The 18,128-nt window shown below is 37.3% G+C and overlaps 1 protein-coding gene across 6 annotated transcripts in view; it reads left to right on the top strand.

Annotated features, from left to right (window-relative positions):
* The window catches only part of twf2 (twinfilin actin binding protein 2), an 85,660-nt gene that overhangs the window by 51,424 nt on the left and 16,108 nt on the right, over positions 1–18,128 (top strand). For 2 of the 6 annotated variants that reach the window (XM_033037055.1, XM_033037060.1), the window contains 4 exons: positions 6,669–6,764; positions 8,242–8,346; positions 9,604–9,618; positions 14,557–14,574. In XM_033037055.1, coding sequence (XP_032892946.1) covers positions 6,669–6,764; positions 8,242–8,346; positions 9,604–9,618; positions 14,557–14,574 — 234 coding nt within the window. The remainder of the gene's footprint in view (positions 1–6,668; positions 6,765–8,241; positions 8,347–9,603; positions 9,619–14,556; positions 14,575–18,128) is intronic. The other 4 variants (XM_033037058.1, XM_033037059.1, XM_033037056.1 and 1 more) reach the window with 3 other exon arrangements.

Raw genomic sequence — 18,128 nt, 5'->3', positions numbered from 1 at the left:
CCGTAGTAATATACGAGTTGCTTGTCCAGTTGCTCAGCAACCTTTTCTTGTATATTTATAATGTGTACTTTAAATCTGATCTCATGGAGAGCAAACCTAAAGGAAATAGAAATTGCTGCACAAAGTATAGAAAATTCAGCCATGATAGCAGAATGTTTTTGCCTGTGCTGTGCCCCCAAAAACAAGGCATAGATTAGGTGGCCTAAATGAAAACAGAAGTCATGAAATTTGAAATAGAATAGGAAAGGATTGCAAATACTAAGCAAATCAGATCTAATAGAAAAGAAAATTGTAAAACATATTTGCTTCTGGCCATCAAAAGATGACAAACCTGTGTTCCTTAGGCATCTTTTGCTTTTCATTCAGAAACAGGCTAAATCGTGAATTTGGCAGATGCAATAATGATGGTCCATTTGATCATGTATTGAATTAACAAGCTGTTTGTCTCAAAATTCAGTCATGGAAGGTTGCAAAGTTAAATTCAAAAAGATCTAATAATTCTCGATCTGATCCCATGAAATGTGACAATTTCTGTACTATAAATGATTTTAGTAGAATCAGATCCCCTGGAGAAAAGCAGGGATGGCTAAAATATATTGCCTTTTCTGCTGCCTATGTTCCTCAGATCGTCTTGAGATTGTTTTTTTAAAGAGGCTTTCATTTACTGGTAACAAGTTCTGCTGACTTAGCTCTTCCACGAAAGGCACCAAAAGGCTTATCTTCGCTGAAGGATGGAACACAATCTGTTTCCCTTGAATGAAACCTCATCTTTACAACTGTTTAATACCAAAAGGCGTTATAATGGAAACATGCCTTGAAAATGACCTTGCACATGAGCACATTCTCTTGCTATGATACATACTTTGTGATTATTTGCTACAAACTGTTATAGCTCATGAATAAATGTCAGATTACATAAATATGTTTGTCAGTAACAGATATATTTCCTCTAGTCAAATGTTTCGATTATTTTGCCCTGCCATTTTCAGAAGATTATAAACAGGAGAAATGTGGGATTTTCTTTTGAAATACACTGTTTATTTATGTTTTTTGCTGATGATCTAAACTATTGGCATAAACTCTTCCAGTTTCAATCAGCATTTCACAATTAAAATCAAAGGAAGTCATAGTTTTAATCCCACATTTTCTTTGAATCACCTGATCACAGCATAATAAACAAACACAAGCAGTATTTAAAAAAGAAGCAATGTTATTTCCAAGATTTGTATCTTAAACCCACCTATCTGTGAATATCTGCTACCACCTACTGGTATAATCGGTGAATAAACAAATGATATTTGAAGCAATCTCTTGAATATAGGTCCTGATATTTTGTAAAAAACACATTGGTATTTTTGCATGCTGTGATTATTTTTCTCCTTTTAGTGTAACAATATAGTACTGTAAGGATGAAATCCACTGTAATGGTAATCCATTTTATTTTATAAATGTACTAAATCCAGATTGAATGAACTGCTACAATAATGTATAACAAATTATCTGCTTTGTTGGAGTTCTGCTTTTAGGCATTATCTCTATTTTTTAATCTGGTAAAGATTCAAACTCAGTCCTCAATGTTCTTTTTAATTATACACCTTGTTTATTTTTGAGCAAAACACAATGTGCTGGAGGAACTCGGGCTAGGCAGCATCTGTGAAGGGGATTCCTCGGATCCTGTAGAGATGTTGCCTGACTTGCTGAATTCTGCCAGCATTTTGTGTTTTGTTTAAGATTCCAGCATCTGCAGTTTCTTGTGTCTCTATTGTATATTTTTGATTTATGCAACATTATAATTAAAAGGCGTGCTTTACTTGAAGTACAGTCATAGAATTTAAACAACAAGGAATTATGCCCTTTGGCCGACCAGGTTGCTTAACCAAGCTGCTCCCACTTGCCTTGTCCAGCCCCCACATCCCTCCACACATTCCCTATCCATGTAATTGTTCAAAGTCTCTTAAATGTCATAACTGTGCCTGCCTTTACCATTTCCTTTAGTAGTGCCTTCCATATACACACCACCCTCTGTGAAAACGTTGCCACTCAGATCCCTTCTAAACCTTTCCCCACTCACCTTAAATCTCTACTTTTAGACTCCCCTACCCTAGGGAAAAGACTGGCTATTCACCTTATCTATGCCTCATGATTTTGTTTATCTCCATAAAGTATAGTATTGTCAGCCTCCCACAGGGAGAAAAAATATCTGTCTGTCTGGCCTCTTCTTATAACACACACCCTTCAGACTCTGGTAACATCCTCATAAATCTCTTTCGCACCCTTTCCATTTTAATAACATCCTTTCCATAACAAGACGACTAGAATTGTACACAGCACTCCAAATATAACCAACATCTTATAACATGACATTCCAATTCCTACACTCAATAACCTGAACAATGAAGGCAGGCGTCCCAATGCCTTTTTCATAACTTTGACTATCTGTGTCGCCATCTTCATGGAACTTCATTTCTGCAACCCAAAATGTCTCTCTTGTACAACACACATCAGGGCTCTATCATTTACTCTATAAATTCTGCCCTGGTTTGTCAATTTCCAACACTTCACTTTTATCTGAATTAAACTCCATCTGCCATTCCTGGGCCCTTTGGGCCAGTTGGTCTAGATCCCAGTGTAATCTTACTGGGACCCCTTTTGAAATGAATGGACCAGATCTAACCTGACACAAGTTACTGCAACAAAATCTAATGAAAGCAGCAGGGTGTATATCTGCTAATGCACATCTGGCAAATTTAAATACACGTTATTAAATTTTGCAGTTAGGAATGTCCATATAGGGAAGTGAACTTTTCAGTCATGGAAATAAATTTACACTCAACTTGTAAACTGGATGAATATGCAAAAACTATATTCCTAAATCCACATTTCTTGAAGAAAAGAAAGTTGAGATGAGATTTAGTAATTGTGTACAACATCGTGGCTGGATTAGATAAAGTAAAGTGAAGGTGGTTCTTCCCATTAGTGCTTGGTTCAACAACTGGGCCTATCAAATTTGACCAAAAGATGCAAAGGGGTTGTGAGGCTAATCATTTTAACACCGAGATGTTATGATCTGGAATACACTGCCTGTGTTGGTGATGGAAACAGAATTAGTCAGCAATTACAATAGGCAATTAGATAGGCATTTGAGGGAGAGAAATCACTTGCAGATGGACTTGGAATTCCATAGAATCAGTGGGACAGTGGCAATGCATGCCATAAGCGTTACATGTTTCTGTCATTGGCTTGTTTGACTTTTTTAATTGTTGTGGTAAGATGGAGTATGATTATCAGTACCATGGATTGTATCTTATTTACTATCTCTTTATATGCATTTCAACTGGATCAGTCTCAAACTTCTCAATTACCAGTTTACATTTGGAGTATTGTTTGCATTTACGGTGAGGCGGAAAGTTTAATGGAAATGTGTGGGGCAAGTTTTTTACACCGAGAATGGCGGTGGGTCAGAGGTGGTGGTAGTGGAGGCAAATACAACAGTGGCGTTTAAGAAGTTTTTAGATAGGCACACAGAAGTGCAGGGAAATGAGGGATATGGACCTTTAACAGGCAGATGAGAGCAGTTTAATGGCATCAGGTTCGGCACGACCATTGTAGGCTATATTCCTGTGCTGTACTGTTCTATGTTCTAGGTCCTTGCTGGCCCCTTGTATTCTATCCCCACATTTTTTTTTAAACTGCACTTTCCTCTTTCAGCCCCATTCGTACAGCTTCAGCCTCATGGCTACTGTTGTTCATTGAAGCGGAATAGTCCACAAGCACCAATAGGCTTGAGAGACCCTGCCACTACCTAATCCCATTTCCCCCCTGACCTTATCAAAGCTTGCCACTGTCAAGGTCTTTTTAACTATGTCTAATTGTCTCTTATAATCAGATATTGAAATCAATTCCAACATTTAAAATGTAAAAAATAAAACATTTATTTAAAAATATATTCAACTTAAATAAGTAAAAATATTAAAATTGAGTAAGTTGAACACCTTTCCAATTCAAATTGATGGAAGCGTGTTATGTTCACTAGTGCCATAAAGATAAGGGGCCATCTGTAGACTGCATCCAACCCCTCAACACAGGTTCTTTGTGCTTCACCTCAGAACATGTGTAGAGTCTATTTGTGGGGTGGGATGTCAGACCAGTCAGTATCCACCCAGCAACATGTTTGTGAATCCACAGCGTTTAGGCACAGAAGTTAAGACAAAAAATGCTGGAGTAACTCAGCGGGACGGATAGCATTTCTGGAGAGAAGGAATGGGTGACGTTTTGGGTTGAGACCCTTCCTCTGATGTCGGGGGAAGGAGATACATAGATAAGGAAGCGTAAGGTGTGAAAACAGGACAAAGGGGATGCAGAATGCCGCATTTTGTGTCTGTTTTGTGTTTAAACCAGCATCTGCAGCAGACTGGCTTTACAGAAGTCTGAAGAAGGGTCCCAACCCGAAACGTAACGTATATTCTCCTGGGATGCCGCCTGACCCGCTGAGTTACTTCAGCACTTTGTATCTTGGCTTCACACAACCTTCACTAATGAGTGCTACAATCCTGCCCATTAAGTTCGGCGACTGCTATCAACATTGAAAGAAAATAAATAATATATTATGGTTTCAAGATGTTTTATTAGCATAGCAACAGACTCCAAGGTTTACCTGACATCCAATGTCAAACCAACTGATCTTTGGTTCCTTTTTTCTCACTTCCCTCCTGATTTTTTATCTTGTAATCAATTGAGTCAGTTCCAAAATCTAGAGAACGTTGGGAGAACATCACTAATGCTTCCATTATCTATGCAACCACTTATTTTAAGGGATATGGATCTATCCAGTGCTTTCTGTTTAGCTACGGTTCCTCAAAACCATTTGACCATTGTTTTTCCCCTCTGTATTTGTTTCATTTATTTTTGGGACTGGGTTTTTCCAACCATTCTGTTCCTTATAAGAGTTAATTTTTGTGATTTGCATCAAAATGGATGATTAGGGTCCCTTAACTAAATTATTTATTTGACATTAACGTTGTGTGTTCTACCTGCTACTAACAATGGCCTTGCAACTATTACAAACTATTTCTATTTTCAGATCTACTACTTAACTGATAGATAATGTTCTTCAGATCATCAGTCTGGGCCAAACTGTTTATCAAATTGACTGTTTCGATTGGCACCACCAATTGCAGTTCGAACTGCCACCTATCACAACAGTGTCGATTTGCATACCTTCTGATCTTTATCCTTATTATCTACTTCTGTAGCCATGTTTCTGATGGCCACCTAAGTCATGTTGGCCTTAATAATTTATCATGTATGCCGTTAATCTTCGTGATCTTGTCACGTAGGCTTATGTTATGAAGCACCTGTGTGGATAGCTTGTCTCTGATGCATGCCATGTCTGTCACTACACTATACTCTTGTGAATTGTAAATTGCTCTTCAAGCTGATTCAGCAGGCTTTTTGCTTTAAAACTACTTTTCTCTGTTTAAAGATGTGTATCTAGGAAGAGAACGCTACATGCTGGGTCTTTTGAAGATAGATCAAAAATATTTATTGAACGTAATTGTCAGTTCTTTATTCCCTCAGCAAAGTTTATCCTGCCTTTGCCTCTAAAAACTAACATGATACTTTTCTACTTTTTACATTGTTGTAGAAGCACTTGACATCTATGGGCCTGACTCACTGGAGTTTGGAAGAATGAGGGAGGATTTCATTGAAACTTACCAAACAATGAAAGGCCTGGATAGAGTCGATATGGGGAGGATATTTCCACTAGTGGGAAAGTCTAGGACCATAGGGCACAGCCTCAGAAAGAAAGGACATAGCTTTAGAAAGGAGATGAGGAGAAATGTATTTAGCCAGAGGATAGTCAATCTGTGGAATTTGTTGCTACAGACGATGGTGGAGGCCAAGCCTTTGGGTATTTTTACAGCGGAGATTGATAGGTTCTCAATTAGTATGGGTGTTAAAGGTTATGGGGAGAAGGTAAGAAAATGGTGTTGAGAGAGAAAGATAGATCAACCATAACTGAATGGTGGAGTAGACTTGATGGGCCGAATAACCTAATTCCGCTCATATGACTTATGAACTCTTCTAATCTTTTCCTTTGTTCATATCTTATCTTTGCCAATTTTTTATTCAACTTTTGCCATTCCTATTGCTTTTCCGGTTCTTGGTCTTATTATTTTTTTGCAGAATTATATCCCTCATCTTTTTATCTTTTAAGAATCAAGTTGTTTCTTTGTTAAATGTTCCGGGTATAAACCCGGCTATGACAACAATGACAATAAATGTACAATAAATTACCAGTTATTCTAAGTAATATGATAGTGCAAAACCCAAAATATGTAGAGCTACACTCTCATGTTAGCCTCTCATGAGATTGATTGATGGCTAACTATCCACATGAAACTATCTCAAAATAGAACGTGCACTTGCTCAGAACTATGAATTGTCCTCTGTTGTTTTTCCATTGAGTGGTTATATTAAGAGGTTTGGCGAATATATATCCTAGTCAATTCGTATGTTGCCCATGTTTTTGATTTTTTTAGTACATTAAAGGCAACTTTCTGACGGAATAATGTCTCTGAAACTGAGTATTAAAATTCCATTGGAACCCCAACCTTTATCTGCATCCTGTTCCAAATTATGCTCTAATCTAATTTTATTTTACATAGGTCAGACAAAAGATGTTGTATGCGGCAACACGGGCCACCGTGAAAAAGGAGTTTGGTGGCGGACACATTAAGGATGAATTGTTTGGAACAATGAAGGTACAATAATAATTTAACTTTTAATTAAATACATTTTCACAAAAGCAACAAAATTAAAACTATTTAGTTTTTGAAATTTTGAAATGTGAACGAAATGAATATTCCACCAACACATTCTTCACAACTGACTTTGAATAGTGAGTTTTTAATCACTGACATTCACTTATTTTCCTGAAATCAAACTGGTACTAGTTGAAAATAGGTCCTACTATTTAGTTTTCCAATTGCACTTTATGTACGTGCAAAATTGTGCATTTTTCTTTCATTTTGCTCTATATTATTTTTGCATAGCTTCACTTTGCTTTCCTTATTTCCCTTTTAGTTTCACCCCTTCACATTCTGAGCACTTTTAGGTTGTTATCATTTTGTGATTATGCTTCCTTTTTTAACTGATTTGACATCTGTACCTTTTTGTCTTGAGGTTTAGATTTGGTATTCTCTCTCCTTTTCTTGTGGGAGCAAGTTTACCCTGAACCCCTTACTAAATCTCCTTTCTAAATGTTTCCACTACTCTGACAAATATACATTTCCAGTCCATTTTTAGAATCACTTCAGTCTGGTATGCTTGGCCTGATCCTAGTTTAGAGCCATTATTATCTTTTGTCCTTTTCCATAACTATGCTAAATCACACCAAATTATGATCAGAACAAAAACAAATCTCCTTGCTCCTGCCCAAATGCAATCCCTAAAACTAAATAAACAGGATTTCCCTGCCCCCCTTCTTCCTCTTTATTGGGATTGCTATATGCTAACTAATTTTTTTTCTTCTGGAAATCAATATCCTACATACCTTTTACTCCGACCTTGCCAGTTAATAGAATAATTGAAATCTCTTAATGCTTTTGCACTATCGAAATTTTGTCTGCGGATTTAACTTTCCATCGGCCTTGGATGATTTAATACAGTCTTTAGGACTATAATACACTCCCAATATGTAATCATCCATTTTTTGGCCTTTAGCTTCCACCTTGATGGCCTAATTTATTTATCCTTCAAACATACCATCTCTTCTTCTAGTTTGTTTCTGAAGGTCTTCCACTGATACCTTCATATTTTCCATAAATATTTGTTCAACATTACGGTGATTGAGCTTTGAAACATAATATTCTCCTGACCATGGGATAGCTATTCCTGCAAACACCCTTGCACTTTAGAAAGTAGTATTGCTATTAACCTGAGGAGAGGTAATTCCACTGACATTGCAGCTTACTGTGTGGTAAGGGCCTTAACATGCTGCTAATCTTACTTATGAAACCTTTTAATTTTAGGATTGATATTGCTTTTGTTCAGTTTTAGTTTAGTTTATTGTCACTTATACCGACATACAGTGAAAAGCTTTAGTTGCGTGCTAACCAGTCAGCGGAAAGACAATCCATGATTACAATCGTGCCATCCACAGTGTACGTACAGGGTAAAGGGAAGCAAATAATGTTTAGTGTGCTGCTATTAAACACTGTGGTATGTTTCTCTCAACAGGAGGACGTTTGTTTAGGTGGCTATCAGAAACACATCCAGTCCCGCTTGGGGCCAGCACCACTTACGGCAGCTGAGGAGGAACTGAAACAGATTAAGATTAATGAGGTAACAATAGCATCAATCCTGTATTGCAGTGCATGTTTTTGACTGATCTTATTTTTTCTCCCCTGGATTTTTCATTGTGAAAGAATATGAAGTTTACATTTGATCTTCAATCTTGGACGATTGCCCTGTTACTCATACCTCCTTGAATGAATTCTAACACAATATCTTTATTTAATTTCCCATTTGCTACATCACCATTTTATATATGCCTTCAGTAAAGGCAGATGTATTATTGCTTTTATTATTCTTGGAATCGTCACCATAATTTAAACATTTTGGTTAATTGAAAATTATTACAGCATAGGAAAGGGAAGCCAGACTAGGCCATTTGGCTCATTGTGCTCGCTCGATGTGAAAACAGGAGTGATCTTCTAACTCAGCAACAATTTCCACATTAACCCCCTAATTCCTTGATAATTAAAAAAAACATTGATTCTTTTTTTGAAGATAGTGAACAAGCCTCCTCCACTTTATAAAATAGTGGATCCTAAAGATTTACCACTCTCAGGGTGATGAAATGTCTTCATCTCAGTCGTGATTGGCTGACCCTGAAGAACCCTAATAGCATCCTGCACCAGCACTGCAGACAGGTACATAGTTATGAAAGGTTTAGTGGTATATGGGTCATACACAGGCAGGTGGGACTAGCGTATAAGGTGCACCTTGGTCGGCATTACCAAGATGGATGGAAGCGCCTATATCCGTGCTATATTCCTCTTTGATTATGACTGTATTTGATTGTATTTCCTCTTGGTGACAAATTACAATTATAAAGGATAATGATAGTGTTAACAAGTAATCCCATTGCAGCTCTTGGACTCAAATAATGCATACTGCAGACAGAATTTAAAAGGGAAAAAGCTCTTGTCAGCTGTTCTGCATTAGGTTAAATTGAATGAAAACGAATGGAATACAGAGCATTATAAGGTGCTTGGTAATATAGAAGTAAGAGATTATTGCACTTAAAACTATCACTGGAAAGAATAATGCTAGACCTGCAGTTGAACAGAGAGCATATAAATGAAAGATTACTCTACAAACTTGGCAGTTGCTGCATTTAGTACAGATTATTGAACTGGTAGTCAATATTTAATTGCCTTCCAGTTGAATGCATCTGTGCATACTTAATTAACAAAACCGCACTGAGAGTTCTTACATCTGTAAACCACTGGAGACTTTTCTCATGAGGTAATAAGCAGCTTTTTAAAATGACATATTAGCCAATTTCTGCTGCTGTGACGTTATTGTTTTTTGCAGGGCAAGATGATTCAGGTAAGCACATCAAACGTCTACCATTGTTTGCTTTTTACTGTGTCTATTTGAGGTGAAGTAGAAAAGCTTTACATTTTATATAAAGAGTGTTTTTTTTTGATACAATACACTACAACTTTTTATAGGGTGCAGGATCAGAAAGAACCATTAAAGGGGCAGTGTTACCATGGTAAATTGCCTTCTAAGGTGTCTTTCTGTGGTCAACACAAATGATGCATAAGACAGAAATCAAGAAAGTGCATTGGCTGTGACTACAGTAGGCACTTTCATTGATAGTGCAGTGAAGGATATTCACCTCTTACTGTCCAAAAATGTAATCTGCACCAAAGCTCTCCAGTAAAGTAGCATCACCATTTGATACTCATTTTTTAAAACACATTTACAACAACTGAAATCATTTGATGCTGTGTTGCATGAACAGAAATGCAGTGATTTTTGAAATTATAATTTAAAGCATGCCAAATTCCTGTGTGCAAATAAGAAACTTATTTGACTGTAGATCTGGAAAAGTGCTGTCCATCCTCAGTACATTCAGATGGAATCTTTGATTCTAAGCGGTAAATCATACGTCTATTGTCAGCTTGCATATCATTACAATTGTCCGTTTCATTTTTGCAGACTGGCAGTTATCATTATTTTAAATTTGATTGTATCTTAATCCAGCAAAATCTGTACATATTGCCAAGATTTAATTAAATATAATTTCTACATAACTGTTAGCACTAGAATTACAAGTACTCTTTAGAAAACACATTATGTATAACCTTGAGACTGCACTGAAAAGTCAAAGGCTTGTCACAGAAATTGCATCAACATTTTTAATAAGATCACATTCTGTAAGATTGAGGATGTTGGTCCTAATACATTTCTGAAGCATCATATCATGCTGACTGATGCATGAGGATACCCTCCTATGTTCTTTCCCTACCTAAGCCAGTCTGGAGCGAACAAGTCCATGGACCCTAAGCCATCAGAGTTGTTATCGCAGGGGTCAAATTTTGACTTTTGTCAACCATTCAAGCAACAAATACATCCCTATGATTTTGATGCCTCTGTTCTATTTAGAGCCAACTTAAAATACCCATCAGAGCTGACAGGCATTCGGTGGCTCTAGATGAGGAAGGGTGGAGAGAATCAGATAGGGGAGAGAGGAGTGGGATAACAACAGAGGCTAGGAAGTAATTGGTGGAGGTAACAAGGGGCTACATGTGATGGGAAAAGAAGGTGGAATATAAAATGAGGGGGATGGGGTGGGCATGAGGGAACAGTGAGGGGAGGGAACCCGATGGAAGGAGTGTGTGGGTGATGGGCAGACGGTGTGGGTGGGGAAGACATTGGATAATGGGAAACAGTGATTTGTGGGAAAGAAGAATAGGTGTGGGAGGATGTGGGTGGATAGCATGACAGAGAGGGAGCAGGTCACTTGAAATTAGAAAATGCATTGTTCATGCCATCAGGTTGTAGACTATAAAGGGAGAATATGAGGTGCTGTACTTCCAGTTTGAATTTGACTTCACTCTGGCAGTGGAGGAGGCCAAGGACAGATAGGTCAATGTAGAAATTGGGAGGGGAATTGAAATGGCTAGTAATCTTGAGTTCCAGTGGCCAGTGAGGGTACTCTGCCAAGCAGTTGCTGCCTCGTCTGGGCATGGTCTCGCCGATGTAGAAGACGCCACATTGAGAGCAACTAATTCAATAAAGGAAATCAGTGGAGGTACATGTGAATCTCTGCCTCAGCTGGAAAGTCTGGTTGGGTCCTTGGATGGTGAGGTTGGAGGTGCAGGGATAGGTGTTACATCTATAGTTGCAGAGGAGGCATAGATGGGGAGGAAGGAGTGAACGAAGGAGTCACAGAAGGACTATTCCTTACTGATAGTCTGCTTTATGGAGACTAGTCTCAATTGGTCCTGCCACTGCAAATGATCTGTACTCTCATTTTCAACAGTTGCTCTGCTCTAGCACTCCTTAACAGAACAATATTCTTTATTCTATATTCCCTCTCCACACTCTTCCTGCAAAATTGCAAGGCCTCACATTTCTGGCAATGTACTTCATCTGCCAGGCATCTGTCCATTTCACCAGCCCATTTACATCCTCTGCAAACGAAGTGAAGTCAGTCACATTGCAAGGAGGTAGAGCTCCTCATCCTGCCAACATTGAACGTCTGTTCAGAGCACAGAACACATAAACAGACAGTATTATAAGATATTTGACAAATGCAATAAATTTCATTTGTGTGTGTGTGTGTGTGTGTGTGTGTGTGACTGTGTGTGTTTTCTCCCCTGTTCTGGTATTCCAAGTTATTTTATTTTCTATAGTTGTCTGAACGACCTTGTGTTGAAATATGTATTTCAGTTGTCATTGATATTTTTTAAATTATTCCTTTGCATACTGCAATGATTGTTTTCTTATCAAAAAAGCAGTTGGCCATTTTGTCTTTTGCCTAACGTCAAATTGAAAGCAAAATTAAAACTATTCAGTTTCCCAGAAAGGCTAGACCTCTGTACCACAGCAGTCTTGCCTTTGAACAGTTGATCGCAATCGTGATCAGCACTGTCTTTTGAGCTGATGTTGAATCCAACCGGCAAGCTTCAGATATGAAGCTTGGCAAAAAAAATACTGACAATACAAAACTGAACCCTAAATTGATGTATTTAAATTCAAAACAGCATATTATTCCATTGGATTCTACTCCTTTCCTGAAGGAGGTACCTCATGCACAACCTCATATCCAGTGTTCCACAAACCCTGTGTGGATCTCGTTGATGAGTTGTCCTTGGCAGAGTAGAAAGTGAATGTTTAACAAGTATGTTTGGCTCAGTACTATGTACAGCACAGAAAAGCAAGCCTAGACATTTTTATTTGAACAGTTTTAAATTGATGAATGATCATCAGAATACTATTATGTTAATTTCTTCATTTTCATTTTCACTTTATGCCCTCTGGATTTATTTCATTTGGATTTAACATCTAATCTATGTTGTGATTTTCTATGTGGAATTAAGAATAAATAAGAATTGTAAATTTACAAGGTAGTGTGTTTTGTGAGGCCAATTTTCACAAGATCACTTGCATCTTCCAGCATCATCACAACATGATATTAATATTTTATTTGATTGGATTTTTTTAAGAACAAGCGATATGCTAATTTCTACCCAGAAAATTGAGTTCAAATTAACACAATTTCAAATAACATTGATTAACATTATCCATCAATCTTTTTGTTTAAGCTACATGGGAAAATGAATAAACTGAGAAAATATTTTTTCCCATTGACAATTATGTTTTTTATGTCACAAAAGCAATGTGTCCAGTGTGTCTCTTTTTACAAAAATCTGGGATTTTTAACAATTCCTTTTTAATTTCTGTAGCTTTTTCCAATGACTTCTGCCAGCTTTTTTGCTGTGATGCAGCAGTGGACCTGCTGCTTTACAGCGCCAGGGGCCCGGGTTTGATCCTTACTGATGGGTGCTGTCTGTACAGAGTTTGTACGTTCTCTCTGTGACCGCGTGGGTTTTCTCCGGGTGCTCCGGTTTCCTCACACACTCCAAAGACGTACAGGTCTGTAGGTTAATTGGCTTCTGTAAATTGTCCCTAGTGTGTAGGATAGTGCTAGTGTACGGGGTGATCGCTGGTCAGCGCAATCTCAGTGGGCTGAAGTGTAAAGTTACGTAACTGCCTTTCCATTTTCATTGAAATTTTCGATGATACTACAATTGTCAGGTTGTTGCATATTTTCATCGATGATGGAATTTTGAAAATTGGCCTTTGGTTATCAATCAGCTTGTATGTATTTCACTACATCTGGATGGAATGTTTAAAGGTGTACGAGAATTTGCTGTAGAATATTTATCAGAATGGCGCAGGTTGTTACTTTGATTGATGCAGTACCATTTGCCCGTTAGATTTGTTATATGTATGTGGACTGTCATGTAGTGTATACGTGTTCTTGACAAATGTGCATTGTATTCAGCTTCAACCTGACCACATCTGCAACTGTTTCACAAAATAAACTACATTAAATTAAAGTAATATTTCACCATTTTGTTTTTTTTGTCAGTGATAATAGATTGAAATTAAATTATTACTTCAAAAGGAATTGCTAGGGACACACGGTTCATTGCGATGTTCAGAATACCACAAGATGTCACTATAACATAATTCAGAATTATTATATTCAAGTTGTAAAGCTTGTTGAAATAGTATTTCTTTTTTATTCTCATTCAGAATTTATGAGAATGAGAATTAAAGGGTAAATGTTAGTGAGAACAGGCATTTCAATTCTAACATAAATTATATTTACCTGGTATTTAATCTCCTGGGTTTACCTGAACTCTAGCCAATTCACAATCAGGGTAGTTGGTTTTTTATTTTTCATGTTTTGTTTTCAAATATACATGTCTGTAAATAAATATCTGATTGTATACTATAAAAGTTTCATTAAAACAGCCACAGTGTGAATTGTGAATTCGGAACTTAATTTCATCAATTTAGAGTTCATTTTTGTGGTCTAAATGATTAACCTCTGAACTGGATAAGGGGTTCATGGAGTTTTCAAACTTACCAAATCATATTGAAACAAAGTTCACCTCCAGGAATGGTCAAGTAAATCTTACTTGACAAATAAATCGCTTTTTGTTTAAATCTAGGTAATTTGTTTCAAAACATGTTACATCTTTAGAAGTAATGTCCAACATCATTTTGAATCTTGTTTCAACTTGACTTTGTGGATTGATGGTTCAAATTCACTTCTTACCAATAAAACAAAACCAGCTGATAAGGCACCATTATTGCCACTTAATCTGTGGACCGTTGCTAGTAGTTGCAGTAGATGCAACTAAAACAACATCGGATTTTGGTGCCTGATTATTAAAGACCTTTACTATCATGTTTTCACTCTCTGCTGCATTTTTTTCTGCCTCTTCAACATGCTTTCAGGAGTCTAGCAGCAAAATGGTAGGCCTTCACTTCTTCATGTTTGTATCTGTGGCTCTGTCTGTCATTGCCTACTGGGATGTCAGGACTGTCTTATGAAGAAAGACTGGATAGACTTGGTTTATACTCTCTAGAATTTAGGAGATTGAGAGGGGATCTTATAGAAACGTACAAAATTCTTAAGGGGTTGGACAGGCTAGCTGCAGGAAGATTGTTCCCGATGTTGGGGAAGTCCAGGACAAGGGGTCATAGCTTAAGGATAAGGGGGAAATCCTTTAAAGCCGAGATGAGAAAAACTTTTTTCACACAGAGAGTGGTGAATCTCTGGAACTCTCTGTCACAGAGGGTAGTTGAGGCCAGTTCATTGGCTATATTTAAGAGGGAGTTAGATGTGGCCCTTGTGGCTAAGGGGATCAGAGGGTATGGAGAGAAGGCAGGTACGGGATACTGAGTTGGATGATCAGCCATGATCATATTGAATGGAGGTGCAGGCTCGAAGGGCCGAATGGCCTACTCCTGCACCTAATTTCTATGTTTCTATGTTTCGAAATAAAAGGATCTTAAGCACCGATGATAATTAAATTTCCTACTAATGGGTAATATTAGAAATGTTTTTGTCATTGACTCGTTCAGCACCAAAATGAAGTTTCTAGGTGTCATTTTTTTTTTTAAACTGTATAAACAATCTGAGGGAAATGTGAGTGAATCTACATTCTTAAGGTAATTCAGGTACAAATCCAGCTCTTCTGTCCACTGTTCATTACATATTCCTTGAAATATTGTGAAATGTATGACATAGTTGAATTAATTGAATTATGTTAGTACATAATGATAAAAGTTGTTGTCAAAGTAGTCTGATGTTGTGTCCTTGTTATCCAGAAAATGCAAAAACAGTAAGTCGGGCAGTAAAATGAAAATTGTGCATCGAATTAGGCATTGTTTTCCCTACTCAATACAGGCTGAGCTATCTCTAGTCCCATGTTCTATTTGGTAGTTCAGCCAAATCACTAATACAAACTTTATTCTAAACACCAAAGAATACAGACCCAACTAGTCTGAAAACAGGTCCCAAAATGCCAATTTTCCTCCACAGATGCTGCCTTGCCTGCTGAATTCCTCTAGCACTTTTTTTTGCCCAATCTCTTTAGTCTATACTGATTGGACAATCTTGTCATCCAAGGAATTAGGTGAATTCTGGTGAATCTCTTTCCATCGAAATCACTCTCTACCATAAATCCCCAACTTATTTTCTGAAAGCTCTTTCTAAATTCTCCCACATGCCCAAATATAATTAATTAAATATTTGGATTATTCACCTTCAGCCTGGCTGAGCTCAGTAAATAGAAAAAAAAACTTGCATTCACATCCTTGCAGCAAACTTGCAATAAAACCATTTATTAAATACAAACAGCAGTTGAATAATCATTGGTACACAAAATTGCTGGAGGAACTCAGCGGGTGCTTTCATTCTTCTGCGTGCACTTAATGTCTGACCACCACATGCTTTTGCCTGTCCTTCAATAATAACTGAGCTTCCAAGAGATAGGGTGATATTATCTCTGGCAATACAAGGATCCTTTGGTGTTGGGAGTGATTAGTAAGACTAGATTTTGTGCTTGTGTGTCTGAAACACAACTTGATTCACAACCTTCTGACAAGAAATGTATTCTTACACAGCCCTGAAACATTTCACATTTAGTCCATGTCTTCTTGGAAAAACAGTAGTGCATCCATCCTAGCAATGCATTTCGTTGTCTCTGTACTGTACACTGACAATGACAATTAAAATTGAATCTGAATCTGAATCTATGACTGAGAAGTCAATCTGACTCCGTTATGACTTAGTAGCTGGTTGCCTATTTTCAAAATGACTGTCTAATCAATTGGATAATGTCGTCAGTTTTAGTATGGCGTGTACGCTCTGTATGCTACACTTGCAAATCAAAACTAAAGTTGTTTATTGGAATGTTAAGGACTATTTTTTTAATTAGTTCAGTAAATTCATCAGCCTCCAATTCACTCATGATTCTAGCAACAAGTCACCGACAGCATGAACTATGTTTATGTTGGAGGTTGTGTTAGTGTCAAACAGCCTAATAACGACATTTTATATAATTCAGAACTGTATCAAATATTCTAACCTTATCTTTTGACGGTCTTTGAAAAATTGTGCTGATCTGCTATGAACAGTTTAGTTCACATTCTTTAAGCTTTCTACAAATAAATCAGCGGATAGCAAACAGCTGCCAGGTGCACAATGAGCATGCTTCCATTTAGTTATGTTTATTCTGCAAACAGCTTCCTCTTTTTTTATGTTTCTTTCTTTCTAGCCTTTAAAGCGTTCACTCATGCTTATCTTTTCATATGTCACTTACTTTCCAGTATTTTACTTAAATAAATATATTAGCTATCTATTTAAAATATAGATCTGGGGTGTACACACACACACTAGCAACTCTAACCTCCTCCTTCCTTGGATTCTAAAATAAACTATTAACATCTTTGTCTTACTGTCTCAATTTGAACTATCTGTATTCTGAAAAATGAATCTATTATCTTCGATTGTATCTGGTATTCGATTGTACACAATCCTTAACAATCATGCAAATAGCAAGCTAGACAATCTGTTATAAATATTTATTTATTCAGTAATCCTAAATGATTTTGGTTTAAATCTAAAATCACAGACACCTAAATATTACCTAACCTAGTAATCAGTCTGAAGAGCGATCCTGACTGAAACATTGCCTGTCCATCCCCTGCCCAGATGCTGCCTGACTTGCTGGGTTAGTCCAGCACTTTGTGTTTTGCTCGATTCCAGCATGTACGGACCCTCGTGTTAACAGTTTTAGTTGAGCAACAGTTATTTGAGTTATTTAGTTCTGGTCATGTATCTAACTCATCAATACTAGTGGTAAAACTTTCGAAGATAATGAGCATTCGCGAAAGCTAAAAACAAACCCCTTGTGGACCTCAGTGGTTAAACAACATCCGTGCAAGATATTTTGGGTCAGAACTCTTCTTCAGACATTTGAAGAAGTGTCCAGTACTAGATGGATTGTCATCTATCCATTTCCCCCCATTGATGCTACCTGACTTGCTGAGTTCCTCCAGTTATTTTTTTGCTCAAGATCACAGCATCTGCGGCATCTCCTGCTTCCACGCATTATTGTATATTGAAATAAACCCTTTGTAAGTTGCTAAGTTTCTCTCAGGTCACCCTTTGATTTGGTATTGGTTTATTATTGACATGTGTACAGGATACAGTGAAAATGTTGTTTATGTGCTATCCAGTCAAATTATACTATTCATGAATACAATGAAGCCTACACAGTTACAACAGATAGTGCAAACAGAAAACTACCAGAATTCGGAATATAGTGTTATATCCATATAGTGTCACAGTTACAGAGAAAGTGTAATTTTTTTTAAAGTGCACCATCTGCAGTGAGGTTGGTTGGAAGATCGAGATTACACCCTAGTTTATGGTAGTACCATGGTCTGGTAACAGCAGGGAAGAAGCTGTTCCTGAATCTGTTGCTAGGTGCTTTCAAGCTTTTGTACCTTTTGCCCAA

The sequence above is a fragment of the Amblyraja radiata genome, chromosome 18 (genome assembly GCF_010909765.2).
Source record: "Amblyraja radiata isolate CabotCenter1 chromosome 18, sAmbRad1.1.pri, whole genome shotgun sequence".
Classification (NCBI taxonomy): Eukaryota; Metazoa; Chordata; class Chondrichthyes; order Rajiformes; family Rajidae; genus Amblyraja; species Amblyraja radiata.
Note: the sequence above shows the minus strand (reverse complement) of the source record. Positions and strands in the feature narration are given on the sequence as shown.